Genomic DNA, 14,486 nt, shown 5'->3' with positions numbered 1-14,486 from the left:
GAGTTTTAATAATGGTCTATTTTCATATCTCTAAAATAATTATCTATGTTAGTGGTGCTTATAATGTGGTGTAGTATGTTAGAGCTACTCTTCTGAATTCTAGCTGTATTTCCAACATCCTAAAAACTTTTATTTTGGAGAACCAGTATAATCCTGTTAATAACAGCAAGTGACATGCTACTACTACTTCAAATTACTCAGATTTTACCGAACATTATACTAATTAAGGAAGAAATGTTATTTTGTATATTTTCACATTTTGTGTATCACTTTCGTCCACTGAATACCTTTCTTGCATTTTATGTTTGCAAACTCTACAGTACATATATATTAATACAACAAAGATGTCAGATTGCTCTAACATTGCGAAGAGGATTTAACACTGCTATTGTGAATTGTATAATTCTATCATCCAAAGGATTATTCTCACAGCTGACATGGCACAAGCACTTCACAAGCTTCAGGCTTAATGTTCTGCTGTATCAGTAATCTGCTTCTACCTCAACCACTACACTGATAGGAGTACACTGGCCTATATAAGTGCCTGGCTTTCAGTAATAGATCCAGTTGCTTATCCAGCTGGGTAATTGGATAGTCCTCTACAGCTGCTGATCTTGGCTCTGTTTACCTACAGAGGTCTAATCTCCTATTAATCGGATACATCCAAGTCACCACACATATAAAAGGAGACCTGGATTACAGTCAACTGTAGTAGCCCAGGATGCAGCTCCAAAGCAGTGATTATTCAAACTCCACCGTGGTGGGACCCGAAGCAAGGTACACACAAAAAAAAATCAAGATTTTTCACTTTTAAAAGTAACTACCTATTTTTTAACCATATTAGGGAAAATTTAGCTATTTTCAGAGAGTAAACACAACCTGGAGCTACATTTTTGTTTATAAATTTTATATAGATGTGAAATCATAGAAAATTAGTAATCCATGGACAAAGTTTGCATATTTAATAGTGATGACCAATAATATGATCATGGTTATGTGCGATATAAGTTTTTACTTGAACATTACATGAAAATGTCAGTGTTCTTATAGAAATAGTATAGATGTGTAGTTCCAAAACTGTGAACTAAATTGTCTTTTAAGGTCCTAAATTGGAATTTTTCTCCAATGGACATAATCCTTTGTCTTGTCTTAATTTACCTAACAAGGTGTGAATGGGTTTACCACAAACAACCTGCTAACTTGATCTTAGCAACAAACTTGTTGGAGGCACTTATTGTACTCACCTTTCAACAATTTTTTATACTTAATTCTGATAGCTTCATTTATCATTGCATTCTTTAAATTTTCAGGATGAAGGAACACCATTAAATTAAAAGAGAAAACACACACATACACACATCTAAACTATGATTAACAGATGAAAATACGTGTGTATGTTTTATAGAAAACAGACTGTGAAGTACCTGGGCAGCTAGTACCTCATTTTGTGAATGGTTGCAAGCATGTTCATCAACACTCAAATCAGTCCTGTGTGGTTCTCACAGTGCAGACCAATAATGATGAATGTATAGTACAGAGTATGTTGACAGAGCAAGATCTTGTGAAGCTGCTGCCAGGCAGCTAAAAGCAGCCAGGATTTCAACTAGGGGGACACAACTTACGTCAGTTTTGTGTTGAATGATGCAATAATTTTGAGATTTCACAATGAATGGCTCCACTACATTTTCTAGTAGTCTATATCCATTACATTTTCTGGCTTTCCTCAAACTGATTCTGCTTCTCACTGGGAAACTGTCACTTTAATTATAACACATTGATTAATCCTTCATTTTTTTCTATTATTTGATATGAAAATTAGTTGGCATTGTGATGTGATGGCATCATCATTAAAATGAATCAACACATTATTGCATCAGTTAATGTCATGTTAAGGCTAATGAGCTCATTATTAGCATGCAATCAATTTTCTTGTAAACAGTACAATATTAAAAATTGACTAGCCTAAACATTCTTGTAAGAGTAAGAGTGGTGTAAGCAGTACATTCTGGATTGCTTTCAACTATAAATGAATGCATTCAGAATGTTGTACTTCCTGCTAAGTACAAAAGACCAGAATTCAGGCAATAAAATTTCTGATAAATAATTATTACCAATCACATCTGAGATAAAGAACAGCTATGTTTTTTTTATTCTTATAATTAGTATGTTTAGCATACAAAAGTAAAACCTTTGGCTGTGACCCACCCAACACAAGCCTCTTCTGAGATGTCAGATCAACAGACAGTTGTTGCCATTTATTTGATCAGTCAGTGGTGCTTTGTATTAACTCATTTTCATAACATCAGCTTCTTTTCACATTTACATGCTACTGCCTTATTAGATTGGGGAGAAAGTCCTCTGAAGGTTACTGAAACAGTTTCAGGAATAAGGTACACAATATTGAAGCTCTGATACCACAGCAGATCATGCCTTCATGATGTTGTCTCTCTCTTCTGCCTACAATCCTTATGTGTTCTATATTTAACAGTGTATCTTTCTCTTAAACCTCACCACTATGAACAATCTGTTATAGCCCTGATTTGAATAGCTAAAGGCACCTTGAAAAAGTTTGTGCATAGTCTCAGTTCTTCAAGACTCTTTCAAAACATTGTGTTATAAAAGTATAAACAGATTTTATCTTTAGTGCCTTGTTGCCATACTTATATCAGTTTTTTCCACACATCAAAGCCTCACCAGTATTATCTAAAAATATTGCCCTCTTAAACAATTTTCTGGGATGACATTAACTTATTTTTCCATCACTTCTTGGTACAAGAACATCATAATTATACATGGAAAGGATGCTATTATGGATGTTCTACAGTACTAATTCATTAAGTTAACCAGTTTTTGGATTACAAGGCCATAATCAGACTTTTAGTAACTATTGTTGTCAAAGATGATATAATATTGAAAAAGATGTTAACATCAAGAGGGAGCTCCAATCTCAGAGTAAATGTCATCTTTGATATCACTGTGCTAATGTGATCAAAAATCTTAAAATAAAAAAGCAGGTAAATTTAAAGGTAAAAAGACTAGAAAACATTAACATTTAACACACAAAAAAATTCCACATCATCTGTTCAGTTACATTCCTGCACACTGCTTTATCAACACTGTCAAACACAGTGCTCAAGTGAATCACCTAAGGAATGAATATCAGTGGGAAAGGTGCCAACTTGGATGATAAAACTCATATGCAATGTAAGAAAGCAAATCTCTCATTAACCCAAAAGATGATATCAACACAACTGTGCTTAATTAAGCATGGGCCTGTGTTAATATCCCTTGCCTTCTTCTACCTTTGGAAATAGCTTATACTGCCAGTTGTACAGGGACCTATGGTATAACATGGACTCTGAATCATGGTGCAACAAGGCATTTTTTACAATAACAAACATTGCTATAGGTGAAATAAGTGATATACGACAGATAAAAATCCTAGGGATGACCAGGAATTAAACATGAAAGCTTCGGCTCTATGGTCTGGCACTGTGCCATTGGCAGACCTATGATGTAAGGGTGTCTATTATTGTAAACATATTTATTTTTCTGTACAAGATTAATTTTCTATAATATTTATTAATATATATTCATTTTTCTGTAATATTCATTTTTCTGTAATAGTAGCAACACTTTTAGCGGTGTCAAGTTCATTCAAGATTTTGTGTGTAACAGCAGATATGGAGTACATGAAATGATTACATTTACAGATTAATAGCACAAGCAGTTCTGAGATACCAGGTATCAACCCATGCTGAAACACCCATATTAGTAAGTGGTGTAGACTCCACGGGCAGCGGTGTAGGTGCTGACTCTGGAATCCAGTCAATTGTACAGATGGTTAATACTGTTCTGGGATACACTGTGCCATGCCTGCTTGACTTGTTCATGTAGTTCTGTAAGAGTTGTTTGTTGACGAGTCACCCACGTCATTTCTTGTTCCATTGTATCCCACATGAGCTCAATTGGGAAAAAGTCCGGGATTGTGCTGGCGATGGACATTGCTGCATGTCTTGTTGAGCACGTTAAGTTTCACAGACAGTGTTTGATTGAGCATTATACTGTTGATACAACACATCACCTTCCTGTTGCAAGAATGGCAAAAGAACTGATCTAACAACATTCTGCAGTATCGAGCACTGACCAGTCTTTCCTCCAGAAACACGAAATGAGAATGAGAGTTGTAGCTTACCACACCCCAGACAGTAAGCTGTGAGGTGGGGCCAGTGTATCTTGGATGAATGCACTCTACAACTCAGCACTCACCATTTCTATGTTGTACGCACAAACAACCATCATTTGCATGCAGACAGAATCTGCTTTCATTGCAGAAGACCATGGCACATGACAGATCTTCCAAGTGATTCTCTGGTGGCACCAGTCGAGCCATGCACATTGATGCTGTGGCATGAGTGGAAGATGGGCTAGAGGTATGTGTGCCCATAGTCCCATTGCTAATAACCAGTTTGCAACAGTTGGTGTTGTCACATCTGGGCTCACAAGCTCTTTTATCGGTGCTGTGGCAGCTGTATGATCTGCCACTGCTGCCCTTAGAATACCAGGATCCTGGTGAGCATCTAGGATGTGTGAACGTCCAGAACTTCATCTACAGGTGTAAGAATGTTCATGTGATCACTGATACCAGCATCATTGCAACCTGACATAGCACATCCAACTGTGTTGTAATTCTACAAAAGAACCATTTCCTGTCACTCAGAAGACCACGATTTTACCTCTTTCAAAGTCACTCAGTTGGGCTGTTGGAAGCATGAGTGTGTCTCCATGGCCTGCTTGTTTCATACATTTGCACCACATTGAGCCTTCTGACTGTGAGCATTTATTATTAAAGGGTACACACTGATGGCATTCCGGTAGCCATGCCGCTATGCTATCTGTTGGCAAATGATGTTGAAACCATTACCTAGATCACCAGAATGTGAAATAAATAAATAACAAAACAAACAGGCAATGTCGAAATGCAAACGAATGCTGCAAGGAAACAAGAGATGATAATCTTATAAGAAAAACTCAGACTGATCCATTTCAAGTTAGGGATTTGAGATTTGCTGCAGTAAAGAACTTGAGATACCTGCTCAAACGAACTCATCATAAATCTGTATGTAGAACAATGGATTATAAATGCACCCAGGGCTTAACTTAAGTACAAGAAAGAAACAATAACATCAAGGTTTCTACAATGAAAAATTAATTTGTTGAAATCGGTAAAGTGAAATAAACTCTGTGCAATTGATGACTGAATTTTATTCTGAACTATATACTACAGTTCCTGAAAAATAGCAGCTGTGAATAAAATAATAATATAGTTCGCTAATAGTAACTGTGGAGTTATATGTAACTTAGGCCTTGAGTACAGCATTTGCAAATGACAAGAAAATATGCTTTAGCTCAAAATGACAAAGAAAATATTTGGTCCAGCACAGGACACTGACAGCTGGAGAAGAAGATAGAAACAAACAATTTTGGAAATTATCTAGCAGCCTAATATTGTCCAAAAAATTGAAGCAAGAACACACTGGCAGGCAGGACATGGGGCTCATATACATGAACACATTCCTGCCAGAGCTGTGATGGTAGCCAGGTACTAAGCAACAAATGCATTTCATAGACCTTGAAAGTGCTGGATGAGTGATGTCATAAAAGATCTTTGGGAGTCAAAGATAACTGAATGTGAAGTACCCAATAACACAGTTACTTGGGGCAAACTGTGAGGTTAGCATGTCATCTCAAAGGTCAATATTAGATGCAGTATAGAATTCAAAGAGACATGCTCTTATATGGATCATAGTCTTGGATACAAAAAGAGTTCAAAAGGTGGCCTTCAAATGGACAATGGTATTATCCACCTATGTTCTTGAAACTGATATAACACAGTGGAAACTATTGTAACAGAATGAAGATGAATGCAGAATTATTGTGATGAGAGTGAGCCTCTTAGAATAGGTAAAGATGGAAAGGTGGAGAAGTGACTTCTAACAGTAAATATGAATTGTTTAAGCAGTAGTCTACAGTGTGCAGTGGAGATTGCATGGCTACATTTAGAGACACTAGACCAATGATTCAGCTTCAAAGGCCACTGTCTTGGCTGAAAACTTCTTGGGTCACTAATATCCATGCTTTCAATCACTATAGCAAGTAGTAAATGGATAGATAAAAAAATCTCCTCACCAAGTGGTGGCAGGGGGACACACACACAAAAGGATTTAACATTTACAATCTTTCAGAGCCAGTGACTCTTCTTCTGGCAGAAGAGTTGGAGGGCAAGGAAGAGGGGTGTAGGAAAAGAACTAGAGAGGTTTAGGGAAAGGGGTACAGTTCAGAAAAGTCACCCAGAACCCCCGGTCAGGGGAGACTTACCAGATGGGATGAGAAGGAAAGACAGATTGTTGGGGACTGCACCATATGAGATTTGAAAACCTGAGAGCCTTCAAGTTTTCAAATCTCCTATGGTGCAGTCCCCAACAATGAGTCCCTTCTCATCCCATCTGGTAAGTCTCCCCTAACCTGGGGTTCTGGGTGACTTGTATGAATGTACCTCTTTCCTTAAACCTCTCCAGTCCTTTTCTTTCACCCCTCTTCCTTCCCCTTCAACGCTTCTGCCAGAAGAAGGAGCCACTGGCCATGAAAGCTTGTAAACATTATATCCTTTTGTGTGTGTGTTCCCTGCTGCCACTTGCTGAGTGGATCTTTTATCTGTCCATTTACATTATATTAACTATAGCACATAAGTAACACTTTTGTCTACCACAATACTTTCGTTTCCTCAAAGTGAAAATACGCTCTCTGTGATGCTGTGTCACCAGTCTCATCGGATTAGGGAAGGATGGAGAAGGAAGTCAGTCGTACCCTTTCAAAGGAACCATCCTGGAATTTGCCTGAAGCGATTTAAGGAAATCATGGAAAAACTAAATCAGGGTGGCCAGGTGTGGGATTGAACTGTCGTCCTCCTGAATGCGAGTCCACTGCACCACCTCGCTCAGTAACAACAAAAAATTAATTGACATAAAATCTGGGTATTTTGTTATCACATTGGTGCAGCACAAAAGTAATAAATGCCAACTAGGGGTGATGCAAGTTATTTGCATTGTTAGTATATGGTAGATATCTGCATGCTTTTGGTTAGGGCAACACTTATTACTCAAGGATTGAGGGAGAAGGATTGAGATGATTAAAAAAGCTAATCACGCCTTGAGTACCACATGATGACTGGCTGCTGTGTCATTCTGTCATCTCACATCATGTGGATGTGGTATGGATGAGCATGAGGTCAGCACTTTTTTTCAACTTTTCAGACCTTGGATCCTCTACTTTTCATTCAAGTAGCTACTAAATTGGTATCATGAGGCTGAGTGCACCCAGTCGGACACATTGATCATTTGGCTATGGAGGCTAGCATTGAGATGGCTAACTATATCAAATGCCCTTTGCCATGAACATTTTAGGGATCTACAAATTATGGATATTGATAAATATAATGACTTGAAGACCAATGCATCAATGACAAAACCACAATGGATGATTATTGTCACATTAGAGGCAGGTCAAACTAAGATGGATGCTAGCAAGAAGTTAAATGCACTCTTGTTTATTATTCCTAAACAGGGGTTACTGTTTGTAACTGCTTGTTAGGATACAGAAACATCAGCCAAGAACAACCATGTTCCACGTATGATACACGCAAATGATCAATATTTTTGATTTTGTGCATTCAAATCAATAGAGCCACAACCTAATCCTAGTTATGGTACACCTAATTGTGGTGCTATCACCAGCACTGTGTGCAGGAGACTTCACAAAGGCAATTCAATGGGACAAATAACTTACATGATAGACACAGTTTATCACTCAAAGAAGTGCTTGCAAAGGTCATATTAACAAATGTAATAGACTACATATCAATGAATGAATGTTCTCTTAACTGAAAAAGCCCAGTTTAGTGTGAATGATGGTAGCCACATTTTGCTTTGCAGATGATCTAGAAGTCATTGTTATATACCAAATATCAAATTTTGACAGTGATCTAAGCTACTATCCTCAACAGTATCGAACACACTCCATATGCTGCACCATTTCCTGAAGTCAGTGCCAGCATTTTGTGTCATATGCCAAATGGCAGTCCTTGTCTGTTCATTGTAAACCTGTTCCAAATTTCATAATAAATTATTTGCCACACATTTGTGAATTTATTGGTCCTTTAAATTGCATTTTGTACATCTATGTCCCCATAAAATCTGCATTTACATTCATGTTTTGTTAAGCACATGGTAGCTGGCACTTCCCATTGTACCAGTTATTAATGCTTATTCCCACACCATTTACATATGGATAGTGGGAAGAATGATTGTACATACACCTCTTTGCATGCTGTACTCAGTTACATCTTGACTTTGCCATGCTTGTTGGATTACTATGTAGGTGGTTGTAGTACATTCCTAGATTAATCATTTAATGTTAGTTCCTGAAACTTACTAAGTAGGCTTTCATGGTATAATTTGTGTCTAGTGTTTGCCAGATCAGTTCTTCCAGAATCTGGATGCGTTCTCCCTTGTGTCAAACAAATCTGTGACCGGATGTGCTGTATTCATTTTTGTAGATTCAATATCCCCTGCTAGTTCTCTGAGGTATGGGTCACACACACTTGAACAATATTCTAGGATGGGTTGCATGAGTGTTTTGTAAGCAATCTGCTTTGTAGACTGATTGTATTTCCCTAGTAAACTGAATTCTGTCACCTGCTTTACTTACGACTGAGCTATTTGATTATTCCACTTCCTATCCATAATATTCCCACAAATTGTGATGTACCTTGGTTTTGTGCAAGTTGATTGGTTGCAACTGTGACTCATTGATTTTATTGTCATACAATATTATCTCTCTCTCTCTCTCTCTCCCTCTCTCTCTTATTATTTTTTTCTTCACTGTCCAAAGTGCACAATCTTACATTTCAAGCATGTTCCCAATATTTGTATCACGTTGAAATCTTATCAAGATCTGACTGAATAATTGTCCAACATTTTTTAGATGGCACTTTACTAAAGATAACTGCATCATCTACAAGAAGCCTGAGTTACTATTAATATGGTTTGCAAGCTCATCAAATTACAACATGAACAGTGAAGGGTCCTAACACACTTGTCTAGGGCATACCTGAAGTAACTACTATTTTGTTGGTTCAAGATAACATGCTGAGTCTCTCTTCCAACAAATCCTCAATCCAGTCACAAATTTTACTTGATACCCCGTACAGTCAGATTCTTGATAATAAGAAGTATTTCTTATGCTAAATCAAATGCTTTTTGGAAGTCAAGATACAATGCACCTACTCCATTGCCCTTGATTCATGGCTTTCAATATGTCACATGAGAAAAGTGCATGTTGGGCTTCTCATGGCCAATATTTTCAGAAGTCATGCTGGTCGGCATGGGGCAGGGGGTGGGCTGGGGGGGGATTCTGTTCAAGACAGCCATTACATCTGAAATATCAGCATATATTTAAGATTCTACAACAAGTGGATGTCAAGGATATTCAATTTTTGTAGATGGGTATGATTTCTGCTTTTTTCTGACCACTCAGCACGGTTTTTTATTGGAATCTACAGTATATTATGATTAAAAGAACTGCAAATTCAGTGTAGATTATAAGTATTCCATCAGTCTCTCTCAACCTATGTCCACTTTTAACAATTTCAGCTTTTTCTCTAAGTCTCTGACGCTAATGTGTGTTTCACTCACCTATGTGATGGCATGAGAATTAAATTGGGGCAATATTCATGGACTTGTAAAGATACAGTTGAAAGCAGACTTCAGCACTTTTGCTTTGCTGCTGTCATTTTCAGTTCCTGTGTCGAGGCAGCAGTGTTGTAGCTCAGTAAGGAACTATAGCTAAAATTTAAATGAATAACTGACCACAGCTTGTGATGGGAAGGACCTTCCATGGCATACACTCACTGTAGAGGAATTTGTAATGAAAGAGACCACTGCATAATAGGTGTAAAATAAAGCATAGGGCTATAGATATGAATACAACACATTTACTTGTCAGGAAATAAATGTGTGTAGTCTTACTGTCATAGCAGAATATCATCAAAAGATCTCTCACAAAACACAAAGAAATTGTGGTCGTATGTAAAAGCTGTTGGTGGCACCACACTAAGTGTCCATATACTTACAGACCCATGGTTGCTGATACCAGTTTCAAGAAGGAAATCATCAGAGAGTTTAGGTATAGTGCGTGGACAAGTTTGCACCCCTTTTACTGGGAAATGGAGAAGGCACCACAATACACAATTCAGAACTAGATGAGTGATACAAAGAGCTTAACATAGTTGGAGTGGCAAAAACCAAAAGACTCCAACGATAAGGACCATAGTGAAAATGAGATAAATTATATGGCCCAATGGACTGGCTCCAATCAGGCAGCAGATCAGTGGGAAGACTGAGGAAGAGAGGGATGGATGAGGTAAAACAAGGCTTGCTGCTGCCAACTGTGCTGGAGAACATGATACAAGTAACAGAAGCAAATGGAGACCCTCAAGTATGTCGTTGCATGGTCTTCTGGGCCTGATTGTGTCAAGTAAAGTAAGTAAATCTATTTGCTGGAATATTTAGTGACAGTAAAGATGATAACCTCTCACAAAAATAATAAGGGAATGTCATTCATGTAGAATTTCCTCCAGTTGTGGTATCTTATGAGTCTTTTCCACCATTGATCCATTCTTATGAAAGTTATAAAATCAAAGTAGACCCTAATGGTACTTTACTTACTAGTAAGTGCTACAGAATATTCCATATTCTGTTAAGCATTATGCCCAATCAAATCCCATTCTGTCGTAGAAAATCTGCCCGCTCTTTGTTTTTGGAAACAGTTAATTGGTTTCGAAACTATAAATTACTAAATCGTATTTCATAAAAACACGGAAGAAATGATTTCAACAGTCGTCACCACAACATTTCTGGAGGCAAATGTAAAGAATTAAAGACGCTCTGCTATGCAAAGAATTCATTTCTAAATGAAAAATTAACAGCTTCGTTAACTGAAGATACGAAACTGACACAAAAATATATTCAAACATCTTTTTCGTATCGACTACAACAGTCAGAATAGAGTGATGATTCATTGTTGATGGAGAAAATAGTTCCAATATTAAACATTTTATACAAAAAGTACTCAACATAATACGGTACCATTATTTGCCCCTATATTGGGTGTAAGAATGACCTCTCGCTTTAAGAACTGTCTATCATAAAACGTAAGGAATACAAAATATTTGCAAAAGAAAATAGTCAAATTTTTAGTGAAATGATTTCTAAAACTAAGACATAAAATATGTTACAGCAACATTCGACGCGCCTTTTGAATGCTGCTCGAAATTATCCACAGAAAATAGAATGTAGATTGAGAACGCCCATTTCATTTCCTGATATTCGAAGGAATCTCTATGAAATTTTTTTTGAGTCGTCTTAGGGCGAAAATAACAGATAAGCACGTCAAACGCATTCAACAGCAAACAGCATGTGGCCTATATAATACACCTGACAAGTATCTTCTAGTAGTGCTTACTACTCTTTAAAATTCTAAGTTTAACACTGAACTTTAAGTACTCAATCTTTCGAGCTTTCGACAGGCACGCCAAATGGCTATCTAATTTGTTTTATTTCTTACTTTTAGACAAATCGTTTCACAAAAGTTTGACAGATGGTTCAAATGGCTCTGAGCACTATGGGACTTAACTTCTGAGATCATCAGATCAGTCCCCTAGAACTTTGAACTACTTAAACCTAACTAACCTATGAACATCAAACACATCCATGCCCGAGGTAGGATTCGAACTTGTGACCGTAGCAGTCGCGCGGTACCAGACTTTAGCACCTAGAACCGCACGGTCATCCAGGCCGGCCAAAAGTTTGACACTGCTTTTCCCATTTTTACATTTTCGTGTTTTCTTCTGAAATCGTGATCTTTTTGACACCCTGTTTGATTAAAAGGAATCCATTTTGACAGTTAGATAACACACCAATGCAATTTTTTATCCTGAAACGGCTAGGTCTTGAAGAGCTGAACTTCACGGTATTTCATTTACAGAGTTAGCAGCAGCTACTAATGAAATATTCCATTTTCTCTCAAATCACTAATTATCTTTTCTTAATTACAGTGAACTGGTTACTTTAAAGCAACATTTTTTTCCATTTCCTACTCTTCGTTTGGCCTTGAAAATCCGAACAAAAACGAATCATGTAATTTAGAGGAAGTCTTGTTTTCGTTCCGCTCAAACATTTGAACATAAAGAGCCATAATGGCCGGCCGGTGTGGCCGAGCAGCTCTAGGCGCTTCAGTCTGGAACCGAGCGACCGCTACGGTCGCAGGTACGAATCCTGCCTCGGCCATGATGTGTGTGATGTCCTTAGGTTACCAGAATGAGATTTTCACTCTGCAGCGGGGTGTGCGCTGATATGAAACTTCCTGGAAGATTAAAACTGTGTGCCCGACCGAGACTCGAACTCAGGACCTTTGCCTTTCGTGGGCAAGTGCTCTAGTGGTAGAGCACTTACCCGCAAAAGGCAAAGGTTCCGAGTTCGAGTCTCGGTCGGGCACACAGTTTTAATCTGCCAGGGAGGTCCTTAGGTTAGTTAGGTTTAAGTAGTTCTGAGCTCTAGGGGACTGATGACCAAAGATGTTCAGTCCCATAGTGCTCAGAGCCATTTGAACCATAGTGATCGCAAGTTAAGCAACTGCCGGTACCCGAGTTCGTTTGAAAAATAACATGTGAACACAAAGACAGTGTAAACTGCTGGGCCCTTTTCGCCATTGCACTTCTCTAAAGCCCACTTTACACCTAAGCTAACTTGCATCAGCGAACGTGAATTCCCCTTAGAGTAGTGCAGACCAGCCCACCAAGCCAGCCTCCGAGACCAATGGTGTCTGGCCCAGCCGGCCGCAGCCGACACTGCTGTGTGCCAGCTGCTTCAGCCCAGAGGAAAGGGTGAGCCGCTTCACAGTGCGGCCAACGGTAGGTGGCAATCCACAGAAATACTTTTCGCATGTCACCAAATAGGAGTAATGCAGGAGTAGGTTTAATAATGAATAGGAAAATAGGAGTGTAAGCTACTACAAACAGCATAGTGAACGCATTATTGTGGTCAAGATAGACACAAAGCCCATGCCTACTACAGTAGTACAAGTTTATATGCCAACTAGCTCTGCAGATGATGAAGAAATTGATGAAATGTATGATGAGATAAAAGAAATTATTCAAGTAGTGAAGGGAGATGAAAATTTAATAGTCATGGGAGACTGGAATTCGTCAGTAGGAAAATGGAGAGAAGGAAACATAATAGGTGAATATGGATTGGGGCTAAGAAATGAAAGAGGAAGCCGCCTGGTAGAATTTTGCACAGAGCACAACTTAATCATAGCTAACACTTGGTTTAAGAATCATGAAAGAAGGTTGTATACATGGAAGAACCCTGGAGACACTAAAAGCTATCAGATAGATTATATAATGGTAAGACAGAGATTTAGGAACCAGGTTCTAAATTGTAAGACATTTCCAGGGGCAGATGTGGACTCTGACCACAATCTATTGGTTATGAACTGTAGATTAAAACTGAAGAAACTGCAAAAAGGTGGAAATTTAAGGAGATGGGACCTGGATAAACTAAAAGAACCAGAGAGTGTACAGAGCTTCAGGGAGAGCATAAGGGAGCAATTGACAGGAATGGGGGAAAGAAAGACAGTAGAAGAAGAATGGGTAGCTTTGAGGGATGAAATAGTGAAGGCAGCAGAGGATCAAGTAGGTAAAAAGACGAGGGCTAATAGAAACCCTTGGGTAACAGAAGAAATATTGAATTTGATTGATGAAAGGAGAAAATATAAATATGGAGTAAATGAAGCAGGCCAACAGGAATACAAACGTCTCAAAAATGAGATTGACAGGAAGTGCAAAATGGCTAAGCAGGGATGGCTAGAGGACAAATGTAACAATGTAGAGGCTCATCTCACTAGGGGTAAGGTATATACTGCCTACATGAAAATTAAAGAGACATTTGGAGACAAGAGAACCACTTGCATGAATATCAAGAGCTTTGATGGAATCCCAGTTCTAAGCAAAGAAGGGAAAGCAGGAAGGTGGTAGGAGTATATAGAGGGCCTATACAAGGGCGATGTACTTGAGGACAATATTATGGAAATGAAAGTGGATGTAGATGAAGATAAAATGAGAGATATGATATTGCGTGACAGAGCACTGAAAGATCTGAGTCGAAACAAGGCCCCGGTAGTAGACAATATTCCATATTCCAGTAAGTAGTAACAATGATTTGAAGACAGCTAATGGAAGAGAATGTACATGAAGATGAAATAGGAGATATGATACTGCGTGAAGAGTTTGAGAGAGCACTGAAAGACCTAAGTCAAAACAACATTCCATTAGAACTACTGACAGCCTTTGGTGAACCAGGCCTAACAAA

General features: G+C 38.3%; 1 protein-coding gene across 1 annotated transcript in view; it reads left to right on the top strand.

The window, feature by feature from the left end:
• The first annotated feature begins 503 nt into the window (after positions 1–503).
• Positions 504–14,486, top strand: part of LOC126354665 (opsin, ultraviolet-sensitive) — a 66,131-nt gene continuing 52,148 nt past the window's right edge. The window contains exon 1 of the mRNA XM_050004449.1: positions 504–777. Within this exon, the coding sequence (XP_049860406.1) occupies positions 722–777 (56 nt within the window). The 5' untranslated portion in view covers positions 504–721. The remainder of the gene's footprint in view (positions 778–14,486) is intronic.

The sequence above is a fragment of the Schistocerca gregaria genome, chromosome 3 (assembly GCF_023897955.1).
Source record: "Schistocerca gregaria isolate iqSchGreg1 chromosome 3, iqSchGreg1.2, whole genome shotgun sequence".
NCBI lineage: Eukaryota > Metazoa > Arthropoda > Insecta > Orthoptera > Acrididae > Schistocerca > Schistocerca gregaria.
This window is presented reverse-complemented; position numbering and strand designations above follow the sequence as displayed.